Source organism: Globicephala melas, chromosome 3 (assembly GCF_963455315.2).
Source record: "Globicephala melas chromosome 3, mGloMel1.2, whole genome shotgun sequence".
In the NCBI taxonomy this organism is placed as follows: domain Eukaryota; kingdom Metazoa; phylum Chordata; class Mammalia; order Artiodactyla; family Delphinidae; genus Globicephala; species Globicephala melas.
In genome coordinates this window covers 158,487,600-158,510,130 of record NC_083316.1, presented here as the reverse complement: position 1 = coordinate 158,510,130, position 22,531 = coordinate 158,487,600, and the positions used below count along the sequence as shown (strand labels likewise).

At 47.9% G+C, this 22,531-nt stretch overlaps 1 protein-coding gene across 1 annotated transcript in view; it reads right to left on the bottom strand.

Annotated features, from left to right (window-relative positions):
* NWD1 (NACHT and WD repeat domain containing 1) overlaps positions 1-21,473 on the bottom strand; it is a 68,444-nt gene extending 46,971 nt beyond the window's left edge. The window contains 9 exon segments of the mRNA XM_030880224.2: positions 3,244-3,250; positions 4,295-5,300; positions 5,302-5,561; positions 9,276-9,573; positions 14,171-14,287; positions 16,432-16,475; positions 16,478-16,517; positions 18,750-18,847; positions 19,951-21,473. Coding sequence (XP_030736084.2) covers positions 3,244-3,250; positions 4,295-5,300; positions 5,302-5,561; positions 9,276-9,573; positions 14,171-14,287; positions 16,432-16,475; positions 16,478-16,517; positions 18,750-18,761 — 1,784 coding nt within the window. The 5' untranslated portion in view covers positions 18,762-18,847; positions 19,951-21,473.
* Between the last annotated feature and the right edge of the window lie 1,058 nt (positions 21,474-22,531).

Below are 22,531 nucleotides of genomic sequence, written 5' to 3'. Positions count from 1 at the left end.
TTAGCAGCATCCCTGGCCTCCACCCACTAGGTGTCACCAGCATGATAGATAGATAGATAGATGAGAGATAGACAGATAGATAGATGATAGCTTATAGATAGGTGTCCATAGATGCATGTATGGATGGATAGACGAATATGATAGATTATAGATAGATAGATATGATAGATTATAGATAGATGAAGTAGATAAATAGATGAATGGATGGATAGATAGGTATTATGGTAGCTGGATAGAGAGATAGCCAGACAGTATCTTTCATGCTAAGCCAGGGTTTCGCACCCCCAGCACTACTGACAACTGGAGCACCATGATCCTCTGGTTGGGGGAGGGTCCTGTGAACTATAGGGTGTTGAGAAGCATCCCGGGTTTCCATCCACTAGATCCCAGTAGCACCCCATCCCCCAGTCATGACAACCAAAATGTCTCCACTGTTGAGTGTCCACCTGGGGGGACACAGAATCTCCCTAGGTAAGAACCACTGGCCCAGAAGTACTCAGATTCTGAGAGCCAGGCTCTCATCACTCTAGGTCAACTCTGTGTGTAAACATAACATATTTTCATGCAACAGGACATACCAAAATCGCCTCCCCTAGAGTCACCCTCCATAGACCACCTCCCCTACCAGGCAGTAAAGGAGGGTGGTCCTCCACCCCAGGAGGCCCCCAGCTTTACTAACTGGACCAGACATGGGGCCAGGAATGCCAATGGATGTCTATCTCCCCAGATTTTCCAACCAGGACTCAAGAAAGAGCCAGTATGATGGTGCCAGTTCTCCAAAATGGGAGCCCATGATGCCAACAGCAGCTGTGGCAGGCAAGCTACACTTACAGAGGAGAAAGGAAGAGTCTAGAGCAGAAGCCAATGTGCAGAGAGGACCCAGAGGGAGAGGGATGAGCAACTTCCCTGATTCTGTGGCTTTCTGGTTCCCATGACAACCCCACCTTCCGTGTACACTTCATCAGGTTGGCTTGATGGCCCACCCTTTTATTCTGGAACATTCCCTGGTCTGTCTCTGTGCTCTTGTAGAGTCCATGCTGTGGGCATCAATCACAAAATCTGGGGTACAACATGAAATCTGGGCTACCCCTCCCTGGAGTTGGCTATGGGGTAGCCCTGCATCCATTGAGTTTCTCCCATGGCCATGGCATAAAGCCCTTATTTCTAATGTGATAGTGTGAGTGGATTTCTGTTCCTGGCAAATAAACAGACAACTAAAAAGCCCACTTACTGGGCTGGTCGCTGCCACCTTGATTTGTGGCAAAAGACAAAGGTCCCCCAAGCTGAGAAGAGGAAAGGTTCATTGTCCAGCATTTCTAATGATGGGCATGAGCGTCTCCCGATGGCTGTTTGCATTAAGGTAAAGCTCTGCTGCTCGGTGTGCCTGCAGATCGGCCTCCGTCCCACCCTCGCATGGGATGCTGGGTGCCTGTGATGAACACACTCCTCTCTCCTGCTCATTATTTCTGACTCACCATCCACACCTGGCATCTCTGACCATCATGACCCTGGTTTATCGGAGTTTGTTCAGCAACTGCATTTAAACCTTCATTCCTTAAACTCTATAAACACATTGGAATTGGGTTTTCCTATTGCTTTTTGCTGATTCCCATGCTACAAAGCCTGGAATTAACCGTAGACCCAGGCTTGTGGTCAATTCTTCAGAGAAGTTTGCTTTGAAAAGACTTTTTCTGAGATATCTGCACACATTGCTTAGTAATTACAAAGGGGTATGTTGCAAATTTGTGGTAGGAAAAAAATGCACAAGAAGGATCAAACACCATCCAAGTTTAACCTGAACGTCATCATGAGGAGACATCGGATCAACCCAGATGACAGTGTACCGACTCCCCTCCACCCCCAGGTGCGTTCCTGGTAGCATCAACATCGCCAGGGAGCCTGGGAGAAATACAAGATCCCAGGCTCCACCCCCAGACCTGCTGAATCAGTCTTTATTCAAAAACAAGACCTGAGATACACATACCCATTGAGGCTTAAGGAGTGCTGAGCTACAGAAGAGCTAGTCTGTACTCTTCAAGAGGACAAAGACAGAGAGTGGAACATTCCAGATTAAAGGAGGCCAAAGAAACTTGACAGCTAAATGCAACATGTTATCCTGGATTGGATCCTGGGATGGGGGCAAGGGGAGGGGACAGCTATAAAGGACATTTTTGAGACAATTGGTAAATTTTGACTATAAACTGTGTATTAAATAATATTACTGCATTTATGATACGTTTTCTGAGTTTTAAAATTGTCTTGTGGTGATGTGGGGTTCTGATTGCCCTTGTTCTTAGGATATATGTGATGTATTTAAGGGTGAAGGGGAATGACGCCTGTAACGAATTCTCAAATGGTTCAGGGAAAAATTTTTTTTGTGGGGGTGTGTGTGGATAGACAGAGACAGATAGATGAATGGATAGATAGAAGATAGATAGAAAAATGGAAAGAAATAAAGAGAGAGAGGGAGGGGAGAGAGAGATGGAGGGAGGGATGTAGGAAGGAAGGAAAGGAGAGATAGGAAAGGGAGAGAGGGAAAAAGGAAAAGGGAGAGAGAGAAAGCTAATATGGCAAATTGGTGATTGTGGGGGGAAGAAGTATGGCAGTATTTCTCAACGAGGACCTATCCTGCCTTCAAGGGACACTTGGCAATGTCCTGAGACATTTTTGGTTGTCCCAGCTGGGGGATACTACCAGCATCTAGTGGGTAGAGGCCAGGGATACTGTTCAACATCCTACAGTGCACAGGATGGCCCTACACACTGCAAAGGATGATCTAGCCCCAAATGTCAATAGCACCAAGGCTGAAAAATTCTGCTCTGTGAGAGTTCTCGGCACTATTTTTGCACTATGGGAGTTCTTCCTCTAGTCTATAATTTGAAAGTATTTCTAAGTAAAACGTTTTCTGAAGAAATACTCTAGACAAATGCATAGAGACAGATTAGTGGTTGCCAGGGGCTGGGGGTCGGGGAAGGGGAGTTACTGCTGACGGGGACGGGGTCTCCTTGTGGGGTGAGGAATTGTTCTGGAGATGGATAGCGGTTGCCTAATACTGTGAATGTACTAAATGCTGCTGAACTATACACTTTAAATGAGTGAAAATTATGATACGAATTGGACTGGGTTGAATAGTGTTCCCCAAAATTTGTACCCACAGGGAAACTGTGAATGTGACCTTGTTTGAAACCAGTCTTTGGGGAAGTAGTCAAGTTAAGATGAGGTCATACAGAGACAGGCTGGGACCTGGAACCTGGGACCCTTTGCTGAAGTGCTTGCATCTGGCCAAATGTCTCTTCCAGCAACAAAATACAAAGAAACTATAAGGGACTAAAAAGAACTGCGTGCATGCACAGTTGGGAAAATTATGGACAACAAGATACAAAAAGACCAAAAACCCAGTTGCCACTTCTGAAGAGCCGGGAGCGAAAGCAGGGTACTGAGCATGCCCCCTGCACACAACCCCACCAGAGGGGTGGGCAAACAACCTAAGCCACGCCTCTGGCTCAACCCCTGGACCTGCCCCTACCCTCACCCCATATACGGAACAAACTCACTCCCCCCTCAGGGAGCGAGCAAGCAGGGGAACCTGTTACCTGTTCTCCTTCCCCTCTGCCTTGCCCGAATTTCTCTTCTGGCCTCTTATCAATTTCTGTCGATTAAGAAGACCAAGAGGGCTTCCTTGGTGGCGCGGTCGTTGAGAGTCCGCCTGCCGATGCAGGGGACACCGGTTCGTGCCCCGGTCCGGGAAGATCCCACACGCCGCGGAGCAGCTGGGCCCGTGAGACATGGCCGCTGAGGCTGCATGTCCGGAGCCTGTGCTCCGCAACGGGAGAGGCCACAGCAGTGAGAGGCCCGTGTACCGCAAAAAAAAAGAAGGCCAAGAACCTTAGTCGGTAACAATACTGGATGCAAGTGGGCCCTAATCCAATGAGTGATGTCTTTCCAAGAAGAGGGAAATTCAGACAGAGAGACACACAGGGAGAAAACCACAATGTGGTCAGAGGTGGAGATTGGAGTGATGCGTCTACAAGCCAAGGAATGTTGAGGGTTGCCAGCAACACCAGAAACTAAGAAAAAGGCCTAGAACGGATTCTCCTTTAGGGGCTCCGGAGGAAGTGTTGTTCAGCTGACACCTTGATTTCAGACTCTGGCCTCCAGAACCACGAGAGAATAGATTTCCATTGTTCTAAGCCACCCAGTTTGTGATTTTGTTATGGCTGCCCTTGGAGAAGAATGCATGTGTTCTATCTCAATTCAGAAAAGAGTGAAAACAACAGAGACTCACCGGGAAGACACAATGTATAGCCCAGCACTCAGGCCACCAGGAGCTGCCCACGTGTCTGCTCCAGGTGGGCACACAGCTGGTGCATCGCCTCCTTAGCAGTGGAGGCCAGAGGGGCCGGCATGGTGAAGGAGGCCCATTTCCGGGCCTCCTCGAAGGCCAGCCTCAGCCGCCCTGGGTGCCCGCACTCTGGGAGGCTGGTCCAGAGCAGGTCCCTCTGCATCAGGCTCAGCGTCCTCCTCCAGGCGGCCAGCAGGAGCTGAAGCATCTCTTGCCCTTTGTTTCCAGAGAGGGGTTTCACCTCCCAGTAAGCACCTGGGTCCGTGAGCACCTGCCGCATAGTGTCTAAAACGCCCCGCTGTCCTGAGCAGACTGAGAGGATGAGGTGGCCCCTTGAGGGGCACTTGGGAGGCAGCCAGAGGACCCTCCGAGCACGGTGGACAGAGGCTACCTCATCCACCGAATCCAGCAGGATCACAAGGGACTCAAAGTTTCGGCAGGAGATGGTGTGGAGGAGGGTGTGGAAAAACTGTACCACCCTGGTATGGGCCTCCAAGACCTGGGCAGGGGGCAGGGGTAGCCCATAGGCCAGGCACACCTGGAAGCAGATGCTCTGGAGCAGGCCTCGGGCGTCGGAGCTCATCTGTGACGTCCCCAGCAACCATAGAACGGTCACTGTCTTGTGGCCAAGCAGCCCTGGCATTTGCTCAGCCAGCTTGCACATCAGAGCAGTCTTTCCGATGCCCGGGGGTCCAAAAAGCACCAGGGGTGGGTGGGGGTGGCCGTCGCTCTGCTGGAGCCGCTGTCCCAGCTGGGTTAGGAGCTCCTGGTGCCCACAGAAGGTCTGGGGGGCCTCGGCACTGAGCCCCAGGTGGTGGCGGATCTCCTGATAGAGCCAAGCCAACTCCTGCCTGCCTGTCTCCAGTTTCTGGAGGCACTCGGGGACCTGATGGTTAGCCCTGGCCACAAACTGCTCCCCCAGCTCCTTTGGGTACCGTCCATGAGCCTTGTTTGGGGGGGTCCACCAGGTCTCGGCTCCATGCCAGGTGGTGGGCCTTGAGAACTCCGGGCTGCACGTCAGCGATGCGCTCCTTGAGGCTGCTGAGAAGGTTCTGGGCATCTGTGTCCGGGCAGCCGGCTGCAAGCTGCTCCACTATCTTGAGGGCACAGACCTCCAGGATGTGTTTGTTGAGGTCTTGGATATCTCTCAGGAAGACGGTCGCCCCCTGGTCCCAGTCTATTGCGTTCAGCAGGTCCCGTTCTATTTCCCCCTCGATGGCTGCAAAAGTGGAGGAGATGGGAAGTGAGTGTGGTCAGCATTATGTCGTCAGTTGGCTCGAATGGGAACACTTGGTAGACACATTCCGGGGATGGAAACATTGGTTCTCAAGCTTAGTGTGTTTCAGAGTCACCTGGCATAACCACAGACAACATGCAAACGAATGCACTCCAGTGTGTTCCAATAAAACTTTATTTACAAGAACAAGCAGTGGGCCAGGTTTTGTCCTTGGGCCATGGTTTTCTGACCCCCGTCCCAGAGCATGCAGCAGCTGCCCTGAGGACCTGTATTTTCCAGAGCCAAGAGCTCACACTGACTTCTCCCTGGAGGCCATTGTTTTGAAATAGCAGCCAGACTTGAGGAGTTATTTTTGAAGCCTCCCTGGGCTCAGCAGAGGATCCCACCTCTCTAGCTGAGCGAGTCAGGCCCTTGGAGACAGGACTCAGTCTCAGAGCCAAAGACAAGAACCACTCAAAAGTCCTCCTTGGACTGACCTCACGTGCCCCTCAGCCCCATGAGTGAAGGTCAGAGACGAAGGCAGCTAACAGTCCCCAAACAGGATCCTTCTTGGACACATTTTGGCATGAACTAATCCAATACCATCTGTTCTACCACCAGCAGGCTGTGTGACCCTAGGCAAATCACTGCACCTCTCTGAGTCTCTGTTTCCTCCCTTGTAACATGGGTGTACTAGTCCAACCTTGAAGGGGCTGTTGTGAGGATTTTCTATGAAATAATGCTTGTGAAAAGCTGAGCACCTTATGCTGAAGGAACAAAACTAAACTCAAAAGTTTACAGTCTGTAATCTTATCTTCTATGATATGGTTGAAATAACAAAATAAATGAGATGGAGATGGGTTAGTGGTTACCAGTGCTGGGGTTTGTGGGAAGCGGTGAATGCTGCTCTAAAGGGACAGTGGGGGGGATCCTCGCGGTGAGGGAACAGTCCTGTGTATTGACCACGGTGGTTACTCAAAGCTACACAGGTGAGAAAATTGCAGAGAAGGAAATGGGCAAGACAAACATACACACACACACACACATACACACACTCACACACACAAAGGGTGTTTGTACAAGTGTGCTCTCTCTGGATTGTGACAATATCCACTTCCTGGTTGTGTAATAATATTGCACTCTAGTTTTGCAAGATGTTACCTTTGGGGGAAAAATGGGTAAAGGATACCTCTTCCTCCTTTTTTTTTTTTTTCTTTTGGCAATTTCCTACGAATCTCTATTTCAAGATAAAAATTAAAAAAAAAAAAAAAAGTTGAGCGAGGTGCCTGGAAAATAATATGCTCTGAAGGTGCCGTCCATGACGTGCCCCTGAACTCCACAGCTGTTTGCGCTTTCTGCTGACGTCAAGGAGTTTCTATTTGTTCTTTCAAGTGGGACTTCTTAATGGGCGAGGTTTGACATGATTGCTTAGAGAGCTCATTGTTGGATGAGATCACGGCCGGGGCAAGACCCTTTAGATCCCTATAATGACTCCATTAGGTACTACCTCTGACTAGTTCCATTTTACAGATGAGGAAAACGAGAGTCCAAGCTGCCCAAAGTCAATACGGCTGGAAAGGGGCAGGGCTGAGATGTAAATCCTGGCCCATCCCATACTTGACCCCAGACGCCGATTACAGTCCCGATGTCAGACATCTCTATGAGAGCAATTAGCTCACTTGGCTTTGTGTCACAGAGCAAGCAATAGCAACATGGTAAGTGCACAAGAAACAGTAGCCTTAAGATTATTATCCATATAAAAGTGTATTCAAAATTGATATGTCAGGACTTCCCAGGTGGTACAGTGGTTAAGACTCTGTGCTTCCAACGCAGGGGGCGTGGGTTCGATCCCTGGTCGGGGAAGTTCCGCATGTCGCACAGTGGGGAAAAAAAAAAAATTGGTATGTCATTACTAACCTTAACCAAAGGGTCAAGGTTAGGATCACCTCTGATGTCAAGTAGGCCTCAGGTACCCCTGATACGATGGGATGGGGAGGGAACTTTACCTCTGCAGTCTTCCTTCCCAAAACCTATAATCCCTATATCCCTATAAAACCTATAATCATGAGAAAATACCAGCCAAGCCCAGATTGAGGGACATTCTACAAAAGACCTGGGCAGTACGCCTCAAAATCAGTCAAGGTCATGAAAAACAAGGTCATGAAAAACTGTTACAGATCAGAGTAGCCTAAGGAGACAAAGGACTAAATACAATCTGGGATCCTGGGACAGAAAGACATTGATGGGAGAACTGAGGAAACCCAAATAAAGTCTGGAGTCTAGTTACTAGTCATGCACCAATATTAAATACCGATGTTCATTTCTGAGTTCTGGTAAATGTACCTCAGTCACGTGAGATGTTAGCATTGCGGGAAGCTGGGTGAAGAACCTTCGGGAACTCTACACTATCTTTGTAGCTTTATAATGTTGTAACTTTTTGGTTCATCTAAAATTATCCTGAAATAAAAATTTTAAAAATTGGTATGTCTTTACTAGAATGTATATATATAATAGATAATAATCATATATTTTAATAAAATTAAAATACTATTAATAAATATCACTACATTCAATATCTTTAACTAAATCAATATATTTAATATGTTGATAAAATGAATTCATATATTTTATAATGTGGGTAATATAAATTCATATATTTAATATTTTTGATAATATAAATTCATATATTTGATAGTACAGATAATAGAAATTCATATATTTAATAGTGTAGGTAATATAAATACATATATTTCATAGTGTGGGTAATATAAATTCATATATTTAATACTGTGGGTAATATAAATTCATATACTTAATAGTGTGGGTAATATAAATTCATACACTTAATAGTGTGGGTGATATAAATTCATACATTCAATAGTGTGGGCGATATAAATTCACATATTTAATACTGTGGGTGATATAAATTCATACACTTAATAGTGTGGGTGATATAAATTCATATATTTAATAGTTTGGGTGATGTAAATTGACATACTAATAATCCATAAGCTGACATTACTAACTCATAAATAATAATAAGAACCGATCTCTTGCTGACAGCCTGCAGTGGGGCGATGGCTCGATCACAATGCATTTTTAGAAAAACCTTTCTGGTAGCCAGTGTGGAGGATGGAGAGGGCAGAGGACAAGGCCAGGGATGAGAGGTAAGGGACCAGCTGGGAGCTGGGTGGTGGACTCAGACAGTCACAGGGGGGAATCCCTATTCTCCCACTTGGGCAAAAGAGACTCCTTCTTCCTCTGCCTCAGTTTTCACCTCAGAGGCAGGTACATTGATGAAGGACGACTCCTTAGCAGGGGACGGCTCTCGACTAACACAGGGTGACCCACTCTTCCAGTTTTCCTGGAACTGTCCTGGGTTTGGCCCTAAAAGTCCAGCATCGTGGGAGTGGCTCAGTCCCAGGCAAACAGGTATGGGGTCATCGTAGTACACGTCCCCCAAAGCCAGGAGCCTGCTTGGGAAAAGGAAAGGAGCCAGGGAAGGAGAGAAGAATCCTAAGAGACTGAAATTAACCAAGACTTGACTTAACTCTGTTGGATCAGAAAAATAATCTTTCTCAGAACTAGGGCTCCAGGAGCTAGGTTGGTTTGGCATTTATAGAAATGCAGACTGTGGCATTTGGACAAAACGTGATGTGTATTTTAAACGGGTGGATGTTTCCTGGGGACCCGCCAGGGGAGTCCCGGCAGCCTCACCTGACCGGTGGTAGCGGTGCCACTTCTCCTGGGTGACGAGGCCCAACCTGCCGGCCTCCTGGGCTCCAGAGCGCAATGCAGAGATCAGGGTGGCCTCCTCGGGCCCACGGGCCTCCCCGCTGCCCAGGGTCTGCAGCAGGTGGGTGGGGGGAACGGCGTTCTTTTCTGTCCGGAAGCGTCGTGCCACCAGCTCCAGGTCACGTGGCCTGGCGCTCAGCTGAGCTTTCAGCGCCCCCCACTCCTTTTCCTTGATCAGCGAGGGGATGGGACGGGGGCCGTACTGGTCACCCACGAGGGCCTGGAGGAGACAGGGGTGTGGGGAGTAGAGGTTCAGATCTTGGCTTGGGCACTTAGATCTGTGACCCTGGGTGAAGCATGCCGAGCCCTTAAAGTGGTCCTGGTGGTTGTACCATGGAGACAATTATATTAAAGTAAGCAGATAGGTTAGTGGGTCCCCAGAGGAAGAGTACCAGCAATGGCTCTCTTGACATGAGAGAAACCATTTTGGCCTAAGCCATTTTGTGATCTAAGCCTGGCTGCAATGCTTGTCCTTGAACACATCTCAGTAATCAATGATCTTAAGGGAAGTGAGGGAATGCAGGAATAATGGAAAAGCAGTCAAGAAACAATAGTCCAGTGATAAAAAGAGTCCCAGCTCCTCGTCAAGGGATATACATATAATATATCTTTGAGTTCTGCAGGAACTAAGACCCCTACCCAAGTGGAGGGTAGAATGATGACGTGGACCCTCCTGATTTCAATCAACTAAAACTTGGACTCTGTGAACCTTTGCCCCAATTCTATGCTGAAGTCTCCTCTGCTCAAGCCCCTTCATGAATATACATGTACCCTGAGCTTCAAACTTCCCCAGTTTTGCTGTTTGGGGAGACACTGCTTTGGGAAAGGTCCCTGGTGTTCCCCTTACTTGCTGCAAGTCATAATAAATCCTTCTCCTGATCTTCCACTCGTGAGTGAAACAATATTGCCTGCCATGCCAATAAACAAAGGATCTTGCAGCCATTGAACCATCACGTTACAGCCTCCCGGATGGTGAGCCCTGAGGAAACTCAGGAGGGAAACAGGATGCCTGCCGTCAAGGAGTCCGCCACTGCAGCCACCCCCAAAGATGCACCCTGAGGAGACTCAGGATGTGAAAACACAGGATGCTGGCCTCAGATAGCTGAGGTGCATATCAAAGGAATAATTTCAGTGAGCCCAAACTCTTGCATCTTCCCATACATAGGAAAGCAATAAATTCCTTAACTTAAGATATCTGGTTTTCTTTAACAGTAATCTTTTGATATTCTTACTACATGGTCTTCGTTGCAAAAACTCCTATCTATATATCCTGGCTTCTCCTTTTCCTCTTTGGAGCAGTCTCTCTGTGTTATTTGAGATGCTGTCTCCCAGGCTTGAAATCCTAAGAATGTCCACCAAATAAAACATAACTCAACTTTTAGGTTGTGCATTTTTTTTTCAGTCGACATGATTTATCTAAGGATCTTAAACTGGAAGACTATCCTGGATTATCAAAGTGGGCCTGAAATGTAATCCCAAGAGTCCTTATCAAGAGACAGGCAGAGGAAGATTTGACACAAATAGAAAAGGAGAAGAAGATGCTGTGACAACAGAGGCAGAGACTGGGGGAGTGCAGCCACAAGCCAAGGAATACCTGGAGACCCCAGAAGCTGGAGAAGACAAGAAGATTCACCCTGAGAAAGCTAGGAAGGAGTGTGACCCTGCTGATACCTTGATTTCAGACTTCCGGCCTCCAGATTGTGAGAGAATAAATTTCTGTCGTTTTAAGCTCCCTGCCCCCCACATTTGTGGTCATTTGTTATGACAGCCACAGGAAACACCTTGTTTGCCTATTACTAAGTGCTGGCTTGTCCCAACAGTAGAGCTGTGACAAGAATGAAGGCCTCCCTTGGCTCTACCCAAATCTCACGCTCTGATGTGGCCCTGCGGGCAGGACTGTCCCCAGTAGCAGCCAGGAAGCAGGGCCAGATGGGGGCGGGGGGGAGGTGAACATGGGTCTCCAAAGTGCCGGGTGGATCCTGTCTTTAGAATTTGATATTTTGTTCCTCATGGATTTGGGGGGTCAGTTTTGATATTAAAAATAAACATTGCATTAAAATATTAATTATCTTGATAACTAAGATTTTGGAAGGATTTGCAAGGTGCCTGGGCCGTTTGGGCCTGGGGGAAAGCTCAGAGATCATCCTCCCTCCTGTCTCCCATCCCCCATGCCACCTGGAAGCTGCATTGTGCTTTTTTTTTTTTTTTTGGAAAAACCAGAAATTGTATTTTATCATCCCTCCTCTGCTTACAAAAACAAACAATAAAATGTCTATGAAGGCTTTCCATGACACTTAACATAACCCTTAGCTTTGGCCCGTAAGGCCCCTGTTGGTTCCTGCCTCCCTGTCTCTCCAAGTTTATCTTGTACCACGAATCCCCTTTTCCATTTTGCTTCTGTCACATTGACCTTTCTGTTTCTATAATAAATGTGCTCATTCTCACCTCGGGCTTTCACAGGTGCTGATCTCTCTGCATTGTGCTTTTTTTTTTTTTTTTTGCGGTACGCGGGCCTCTCACTGCTGTGGCCTCTCCCGTTGCGGAGCACAGGCTCCGGACGCGCAGGCTCAGCGGCCATGGCTCACGGGCCCAGCCGCTCCACGGCATGTGGGATCTTCCCGGACCGGGGCACGAATCCGTGTCCCCTGCATTGGCAGGCGGACTCCCAACCACTGTGCCACCAGGGAAGCCCTGCATTGTGCTTTTGATTGCCTGCAATTTGAGTTGCAAAATCGAATTCTTCCTGGAGTTCATTTTCTCCCCACTTCCCTTTTTTCTTTACAAAATTTTTTTCTTTTCTTTTTTCTTTGAAACACAACAAAATGATCAATCATCAGGCTCAATCATCAGCAAAATGAGAAGACTGGAAAAAAAATGTGTGAAGGAGATACGTAAGTCAGATGATACAGCCTTTCAAACATTAGGATGTATTTTAAAGCAATAATTAAAATTGGTAACTATACTCAACACTTTTTAATAACCTATAAGGGAAAAGAATCTGAAAAAGAATATATATGTATAACTGAATCACTTTGCTGTACACCTGAAACTAACACAGCATTGTAAATCAACTATACTTCAATAAATAAATAAATTAAATTAAGTGGTTCAAACTTCCAGTTGTAAGATAAATATGTCCCGGGGAGGTAATGTACAACATGATGAATGTAGGTAACACTGCTGTAGAGTATATCTGAAAGTTGCTAAGAGACTAAATCCTAAACATTCTCATCACTAGGGAAGAGCATTTTCCTTTTTCATATCTATATGAGCGGATGGGTGTTAACTGAACTTATTTAATAATCATTTCACAACACATATAAGTCAAGTCATTATGCTGTACCCTTTCAGTGCTACATGTCAATTATATCTCAATAAGATTGGAAAAAAAAAGAAAAATTGATGCCAACATACAAAGAAAAGTATAGAACAAAAGAATGAAAACGCAATGGTAACTGTATAGATAAAACTTGGTACATAATAAAGAAAGCTTTTCACATCTGTGCCAGGTCTTAGTCTTTTTTTTGAAGGAGACAATCTCTAAGGCAGCACTAGAACTTCTGGAAGTGCTGGAAGTGTTCATATCCTTGCTGTCCAATTTGCTGGCCACTTGACACAAGTGACAACTGAACCACTGTAATGTGGCTGGTGCAACCAAGGAGCTGAAATTTTCTTTCTACTTGGCTTTAATTCATTTAAATTTAAATCACCACATGTGGTTCGTGGCTACTGCATTGGGCAGTGCAGTTTTAAGGCCAAACAGGCCTCATCTATTTGTCTTTATTTCCCTAGAAAACCGTTTTCATATGGGGACCACCCTCTCCTAATTCCTACATTCTTATCTCCAGGAGAGGTTTTTCTGGGAGCTGCTCAAAGCTTCTTTGTGATGAAGATGTATTGGGCAAAGCTACTTTCCTGACTTTTTTCGTCTGTACTTTCTAGGACAGGGGTAGGCAAATTTTTCCAACAAGGGCCAAATAGCCAATATTTTCAGCTTTGCAGGCCAGACGGTCTATGTGGCAACTACTGAATGCTGCCATTGAAGCTGGGAAGCAGCCTTGGGTGATACGTAAATGAATGGGTATGGCCGCGTGTCAATAAAGCCTTATTTATAAAAACAGGTAGGGGGCCGGATTTGCCCCATAGACTGTGGTTTGCTGACCCCTGCTCTAGGATTTATGAGCCAAAATGCTATAGTTCTTGGTGTATCTGAAACTTGGTGATGTAATAAATCAAAACCCTGGAATATCATTTGCTGGTCATAACCCAAACCATTAAATGTGAGCTGGGGGTTGTTCTGGTGTCAGAGGGAATGTAGTTGGGGACGAGAGAAGACCCTGATTGGTCTCACCTAGGGGGGAAGTTTGCCCCTGAGGCAGGCTCCAGATAGGGCCACAGAGTCTGTTCCCAACACCATGGGGCACATTGGAGAAAAAAATTTTCGATACCCTGTAGATTTCCACTTTCTCTATGGTTTTCTAGGACCTCAACGTTCCCCAGACAAAGTGAATGAGGTGAAAAACCCGGGGGAAGTTTCGGAGCAAATTCTAAGATCCCTTTGGGCTTCAACACTCTGCTCTCCAACTCACCTGCTGCTTCTACTTGACTGCTAATGTCTGGATCCCAGCTAGCTCCACAGAAAAATGAATGCTGTGATTGATTAGCAATGTCTGCCACAGGCAGGCTACAAAGATTGGGTATGATAGCAGAAATGCCACCCACTTCCCTCCACTGACGGGTCTGGATAAGAAGTAGGGGCCATATCCTGGTGGTGGAATGAGAAGTAAGAGCTAATCCATCCCTCCCAAGAGACTCACAACAAAAGCTGGCCCTATGGATGTTTTCTGACACCAGCCAAGCTCCTCCAAGCAGAGTTCCGTGGTCATGTGGTTGGTGGCCTCTGTGTTCCGAATACCCCACCTCAGATCAACCACCTGGAAATAACAAGCATGGGTTTGTCAGGAAGGTGGTAGGATGGGTGATTTTTTTTTAAATTCCCTTTGATAAAGGTGTAAAATTTCTTCAGTAATTAAAAAAAATAATTAATTAATTAATTAATTAATGTATTTATTGGTTGGTTGGTTGTGTTGGGTCTTTGTTGTTTCTCTAGTTGCAGAGAGTGGGGTCTACTCTTCATTGTGGTGTGTGGGCTTCTCACTGAGGTAGCTTCTCTTGTTGCGGAGCACAGGCTCTAGGCCTGCAGGCTTCAGTAGTTGCAGCACGCGGGTCTAGGGCATGTGGGCTTCAGTAGTTGTGGCGTGTGGGCTCAGTAGTTGTGGCACACGGGCTTAGTTGCTCTGAGGCATGTGGGATCTACCCGGACCAGGGATCGAACCTGTGTCGCTTGCGTTGACAGGCGGATTCTTAACCACTGTGCCACCAGGGAAGTCCCTCTTCAGTAATTTTTGATAGCCTCTCCTCAAAGAGGGATATCTGGATCAAAAGAATTTGAATGACACCCATAATCCCAGTGTAATCATGAGAAAAATATCTGACAGACCCAGATTGGAGACATCCTGCAGGACACCTGGGCAGTTATCCCCAAGACTGTGATGGTCATGAGTACAAAGGAGAAGACCAAGGAGCTGTCCCAGCCACAGGAGAATGGGAAGCTGTGACAACTAAACGTAACAGGGTTCCCTGGCCAGGGTCCTCAAACAGAGAGGGAACACGAATAGACGACCTGGTGACAGTCAAATAAAGTCCAGAGGTTGCTTAATGGTAACGTCCCGATGTCCATTTCTTAGTTATGACAAACATGCCCCAATAATAGATGTTTACAATATAGGGGAAGAAGTAGGTGTGGGGCATATGGGAACTCTGTACCATAGGCAACTTTCCTGCAAATCTAAATTCTGAACTCAAAAATTTACTTAAAAACATTAAAAAATTTTTTTAAAGAGCTTGGGCATTTTCAAACTGCTCCTTTTTAAACAAGGACATGTCCACACTTGTTCGCAGAGCTTTCTTTGCAAAGGAGGTTTTCGTTTGGCCAGAATCAGATGTGGCGAAGTCTCCTTGGCAACCGCACGCTTGTGGTCCATTTTTGCCTGCTAGGCAGAGGCCGGCCAGGCAAAAGGGTTCAATTCAAGTAGTGAAGCTGACCCCACAGAAAGCTGGGTGAGGAGAGGGGGATGGGAATCAGAATGCTCCCTGCCTTCCTAAATTCCTTTGTCCAGAGGGAAAGACATAAAATTCCTAATAAACTACAGCATGGGGTGAAAGAAGTACAGTACTGGATGTGGCTGGAGGAGGAAGGGGAGAAGGAAAAAGTGTCAGCCACCAGCTCTGGGCAAGAACCTTCATCTCTCTGGGCCACTGTCTCTCCGACTGCGTCTTGAGGATGTTTACTGTGTTAGCCACACAGCACCTGGTGGACATTAAAGGGATGAACACGGGGTGTTTCATCGGTGCTCAGCACCTATGTTTTCCTTTTTAGTGTCTCTGCCATTGAACTATGTCTCATGATCAGTGGCGGGCAAAGTCAAATTCCCATCACAGCACTGCTTCTTTCTTAGTAATATATAAATGCTGGTGGGGGCCGTTGGTGTGATGGATGACAGTTGTAAATGGCAAGGAGGCAGCATCACCTGAGACTCCAAAGACAGTTTGTTGGTTTCCGCTTGGAAATGTGCAGGCAGCCACATCCCCGCCCTGGGATCGGTGCACTCTATTTGGGGTCCGTGGTGACTGCCCAGCTGGTACACCGTTAGTGTCCCAGGAAAAAGGCACGTCTCACCTGCCTGCCCACCCCGGATATCCCACGGCCCTCTTAGATGCCCCCGAAGCTGCCCCAGTGCAGGGAGAGCCCGGGAAGGCAGGACAAAACAACAACAAAAGTGACACGCCCAAGGAGCAGGGTCGCAAGGCAGCCACTCCTAGTACTTTGCCGTACCACCTGTGCTGACCGCAGTGCCTGTGGCCACGACCCCTCCACTCTCCTTTTTTAAGAAGACTTTAAGCCTCCGTGGTGTAACGCTGGCACAGGGTCCCTCTAAGCAAAGAGCCCGTGTGACTGCCCGGGTGGCACACCCTCGTTCCCTGACGCTGAGGCAGTGAGGAACAGTCGGGCAATTACCTCGGACATCAGGCCGTGCTTCTGGCAGAAGGTCTGTACTACGGGGTAGGCGGTGCTCTGTAGGGCTTCCCTCTCTGCATCCACATCTGCAAGGAGTGGCATGGAGGATATGAATAGGAAGAACCCAGAACTCTTCCCTGCCCCACGGCTCTGCTTTTAGCCTCATTTGCTCCCACCAAGGCTGGGACCCTTCACAGTGAATCAAAAGCCACAAAAAACAGGAGGAAAACCAGAAAGACCAACTACGCCCAGGACTTTCCTGTTGTTACTGCTAAAAGTCCCACATCCCAGGAAACCTCTCAGTTCCAGCTAACCAGGATGGTTGGTCACCTCAGGTTAGAATTGCCAGATAAAATACAGGACACCCAGTTGATTTACATTTCAGATAAACGATGAAAAACTTGATAGCCTAAGTATAGCCCACTCCATAGATCCCAGAATTTGCATGTCTGATAAGCCCTGTTCCACTTGCACTTGGGATGAACACCAAATCATTTATTCGCATAAGTATGCCCCTCTCTGCACACTAGTTGGGATATACTTACGCTTAAAAGATTATTGGTTGTTTATCTCAAATGCAAGTTGAACTGGGAGCCCTGGTTTTGTTGCTGGTGGTGGCGGTTTGGTTTTTTATTTTTGCTGTAACTCTGGCAGCCCTGCCTATAGAGTAAACCTGGATTCTGAGACTTTTCCCACCACTTGACTTCACTGTGTGGCCTTGTGCCAAGTGTCAGGCTATCCTCGGTTTCCCCCTCTGTAAAATGGGGTGATGCCTCTACTTTGCAGGGCTGCAAGCTCCCCAAAGTCAAGAACCTCTGCCTGTCTAGGTCACTGATAATTTCTCAGCCTTCAACCCAGGGGCTCAATAAATGTTGTTTTTGGTATAACTCAGGTGTTTTTGGTTTTGTTTTAATATCCGGAGAAGAGGTTATTGAACATTTGCCAGTACACACCATGTAGTCTTTGCCTTCATGGAGCTTACGGCCTGGTTGGAGGAGTCAGACATTAAATAAACACATAACTTGAATAACTACAGCTTATGGGGCCTGGGGCTTCATGGGTTCCAGGACCTGCTGGAGCCCAGTATGACTACAACACATGGGTGAAGTAAGAATCAAACCAGATATAGCTGAGGAGTGAACAGGGTCCCCTTCAGGCAGAGCCTTGTAGCTACAGGAAGATTCAGGCACTTTTTAAGCCTAGAGGGTAGAATGTTCATCATTCATATTTGTTGCAATATCATTTGCTACTCAGAGTAACTCTGTCAAGTCAGACTCTGAGCCTGGCTTATGGAAGAGGAAACAGAGGGTCAGGGAGGCTCTCCCTCACCAGTTCCTATGTGGGTCACTGTCCCAGCTGCTTTCACAACCAGGTGTCTTAGATGCCCATTGCCCTGGCATCCCCTGAGCTCTCAGCCCTGCCCAGTCCCTTACCTGAGACCGTTGAGCTGATGAAGATGGCCACACTGCTGGATGGAAGTGCCGGGAGGGGGCCTGACTGACCCTGGAGAGGCCGCCGGCGGGTGCCCGGGCGGAGGGGCCTGACGTTCATGCTGCCCGCCCACCTGGACAGTCCTTCCCCAGGAAAGGACCTGGGCCTCAGAGACCTCACGCCTGTGGCCAGATGGCCTTCCTAGGAGGCCAGCCAGGCAGGGTCATCTGGAGCGGGGCTCCCATCTCACTCTCTCAGCTCCCCTCGGCTCCCTGCAGGGCTCTGTCACCTCCAGCGCCCCCGGGGGGCTGAACCAGTGGCTCTCCACTGCTCTGCTTGGTCTGCGAGCGCTAATGGGGGGAATGTTGGACAGTGGCCTCCCAGCCAAGGCCCCTGGATGTTGACTCCTCCAGGCACCGGAGCCTTTTGCCCCTCAACCAATAGCTCCTCACCCCGGGAGCTCAGCGGTCACCATAGCAACTGTGGTTTCCTGGCGCTTGGTGTTGGGGCCCAGGGACCAGCCAGCCTCCCAAACACCTGGGTCTCTTGGGGCTCCATGAAAGTTGAGCCTGGGCCCAGCTGTGCAGATGGAGGCCGTGCGATGCTGGGAGGCATGCCCAGTCCTGGCAGGACAGGCAAGAAGGACAAACTCAGTGGAACCCCCCACACCCCATCCTGTGCTCACCGATGAAGCATAGGTGCCAGGTGTACTATTTAAGCCAGCAGTTCTCAACTGGGGGCCATTCTGCCCCCCCGCCCCAGCCATGGGGCCAGTAGGGTGGGAAAGACCTTCTCAGGATGGGACCTTATTGAAAATGCTTTGGTGATCTTGGTCATGCCCACCCACCTCTCAATGTTAATAAACCAGAGACAGGAGAAATGGATACCTTGCCATCCATGGGCTTGCTTGGAGTGCCGGCTCCTCCATCACCTTCTTGGAGGACTTAAGCAAACAGCCTCTCTCCTGGGACATCAGCTGCACCTTCTGTGAAATGGGAGTGAGAACAACTCAGGGGTGGGCTAGGGTGAGGAGAGAGAGGCATTCACCTCAGGATCAACATGTAAGGAAGTACAACGTGCCTGAAAATCAGAATGAATGCCAAAAGGTCTGTGATGAACAAAATGTGAACGAGGTATTTGGGAGAAAGGTAGGTAACGTCCCCACTTTACATACGGGCACTCAATAAATAATGTTATCAGTTCTACCTAAAAGTCTGAACTTTTTCATACCTTTTCCTTCTCTGCCTCAACTTCCCTTCCCTGCCTGTCCACCCAGCAAAGACTCTGCTGTTCAGGGGTCACCAGGACCACCCTAGGTTTGGAGGATTCACTAGAAGAACTTGCAGAATTCACAAAAGCTCTTTTACTCACCGTGATGGTTGATTACAGTGAAAGGACACAGATTGGGACTTCCCTGGGGTTAAGACTAGGGGCTTCCACGGCAGGGGGCGTAGGTTCAAGCCCTGGTTGGGAAACTAAGACCCCACGTGGTGCGGCCAAAAAATAAAAAAAAGTTACAGATTAACAGCGGTTGCCTTTGGGCAGAGAGTTTAAAGGCCTTGATTGGAAGGGAAACTTACTTCTCATGATGTAAGCTTTTATACAACTTAAGGTTGATTTTAAATGTTGCATTTTCCATTTTAAATGCTAGTAAATAACAGAAAGGACGCCATCCCGGTAGTCTTTCAGAGCTCCAAAATGCCTCTTCTAAATGAGAGAAAAACAGTTACACTTGATGTCTGTTTGATGCTGTCTTATTTTTGTAAATGTTTTATCGCTAGAACTGTGAGCTGAAAGGAGATTGTGAATGTAAGAATATTGGTTCTGTGAAAAAGATGAACAAGCAAGTTCTACTTGAGATTGGGTAGTTAATGAGGGCCTCTTTGAGAAAGTCACCAAAAAAAAAAAAAAAAAAAGATGCAGATGAAAACAGCCAAGGGAAGAGGAGGTGCATAAGGCAGCATCCGGGAAAAACAGTGTTGAGCTTCCACTTGTCCCCTCCCAGTGGAGTCACGTGGGCAGCCTTTAATTCTCACAGCAACAGTGTGTGACAACACGCATGGTGTACTGCCAACCACAGAAACTTACCTTAGCCTTGTTGTCCAGGGTTTTCTCTGGTGTTGGTCACATAGACATGGCTGACCTCAGTTTCCAGCCCCTCCAGAGGTCCAGCTGATACTACTTGGCCCAAGTCCCCAACTGTAAGTCACATTGTTAGCATAGATTATCTGGCATATCCCAAGGTCCCCAGGTAAACCAAGACACTTTTATCAGGCAGGACATTCCAAGGACTTAGAGATCACCTCCCAGGAGCTGGGCAAGGGCCAAATCTTTCACGTTCAGAGTGTGGACAACCCAGGCCTGCTGAGTTAATTCTTCGCTGCACAGACTCAATAAATATTGTGACACTGAGTTGACTGTCACCATTTTATGGATAAGGAAACTGAGGCTCAGAGTGAGAACTTTCACTAGCCTGGAAGGGCAGAGTCAGTGAGCGAGTGCTGGTCTGGGACCCTGTCCTCCAGGGAACTCCCAAGGCCAGCCTGGCCATCCAGCCACCTTCCCACAACTCACTGGACCCTCTGATTCAGGTGCACCCTGATGACCTCACCCAGGCCCCAGCTCTGGACTCCAATGTTGGTTTAGGCTTTCTCTTAGCCCCTCCTCACAAGTCTCCTGATCTTGAATTTTCATCCCCTAAATCTCTGTTCCTTCCCCCATTTCCCTGGGTCCCCAGTAGACCCTTTGGACCAGACCTCACTCCAGTGCATGGCCATGTGCTCTTGGTTACCACCTCCTGACTAGGAGGATTGGAAGGTTTTGACCTTGACACACATGCTAGGCTTTTTTTCTATTCCTCTAGCCCAGACTTTTCCAATCTCAGCACTGCTAACATTTGGGACCAGGTCATTCTTTGGAGTGGAGGCCATGTTTTGCATTGTAAGATGTTGAGGAGCATCCTGGCCTTGACTCACTGGATACCAGTAGCAGACACCCCCATACACACATACACACACGCACGCGCACACACACACACACCAAGTTGTGACAAAAATCTCTGCAGACATTGCCAATGTCTACCGGGGGCAGAATCTTGCCCGATTGAGAATCCCTGGTCTACACTGGTCAATTTATTTCAGTCTCAGTGCCTTTGCACGTGCCATACCTGAACTAATCATCCCGAGTCCTTTCATGTCATTCACATTTTCAGCTTAAAAGTCACCTCCTGAGAGGCTCTCCCTGATCATCCCGTTACTCAATGACCTCCCAAGTCACTCTCTATTTTAATTCTCTGCACAATACTCACCACCAGCTGAATTTTCTTCTTTGCTTGTTTACTGCTTGTCTCTCCTGTGAGAACATGCCTTCCATGTCTGCCAAGGTCGGTGTGCCTGGCACATAGTAGGTGCTGAGTTAATAAGTGTCACATCGGCAGGCTCATCTACAATTATCCATCTTTCAACTCCTGTTTGTCACTGCAGACAACTAAGCAAGCCTGGATTCCCCAGGAAGGACAGAGGTTTTCCTTGGGGACTCCAGCCTCCCTCTGGCTCCTGCTGGTGGTGGAAGGGCCAATTTAGAATCTTCTGGGGAAGTAGGTTGGAGAAGTAAGTTTTCTGGGTTTGGCGCTGCTGGGAAGGCGTGCCCCCAGCAATCCTAGTAACTTTTGTCTTAGGTACTTCACAGGTCTCTCCCGGCCAATTCTCCCAGCAACTGGGATAATGAAAGAAATTGTTTGGCTCTCCAGCCCTGGCTTAGCTGGGCGCTTAGCCAGAATTGGTCGTTAACTCTTGTGTGCCGGGCTACTGAACTCATCCTAGCAGATGCCCTTTGTGGAGGGCAGTCCTCACAACAATCTCGAGAGGCTGACATCATGATCCCGTCCCACCAATGAAGGAAATGAGGTCCAAAGAAATGAAGCCCCTTGCGCAGGCCACTTGGCCTCCCTGGGTTTAAGTTTTCTCAACCACCTCCTGGGTGGGTAAGAAAATGAAATGCACTTATAGAGAGTGTGAGGCTAGCACCATGCCTGGTTCATGGAAAGGATCCAGGAAATGTTGGCTGTAATTAATTACTATTTTTTACTGCTACTAGGTCCACCCAACTAGTAGCAGAGTCAGGAATCAAAGGCTCCGATGTCAGTGTTTCGTGTTAATGGACTCTAAGTCTCTAGAACAGAGTTTCTCAGCCTTGGCCCTGCTGACCTTTGGGGCCAGATCACCCTGTTGGGGAGCCGTCCTGTGCTCTGTAGGATGTTCAACAGCATCCCTGGCCTCTACCCACTAGATGTCCGTAGCCCCACCCCTCCCAGTCTCGACAACCAAAAAGGTCCCCGACATGGTCAAGTATCCCCTGGGGGGCAGAGTCCCCACCTCCCCTGCCTGGTTGAGAACTGCTCACTGACCTCGGCAGACATGGAAGTCATGTTCTCGCAGGAGAGACATACAGGAAACAAGCAAAGAGGAAAATTTAGCTGGTGGTGAGTATTGTGCAGAGAATTAAAACAAATTAAAACAAATAGGGAATGACTTGGGAGGTCATTAAGTAACGGGATGATCAGGGAGAGCCTCTCAGGAGGTGGCTTTTAAGCTGAAAATGTGAATGACATGAAAGGACTCGGGGAGGATAGTTCAGGTATGGCACGTGCAACACATGAATACAGTGTTAC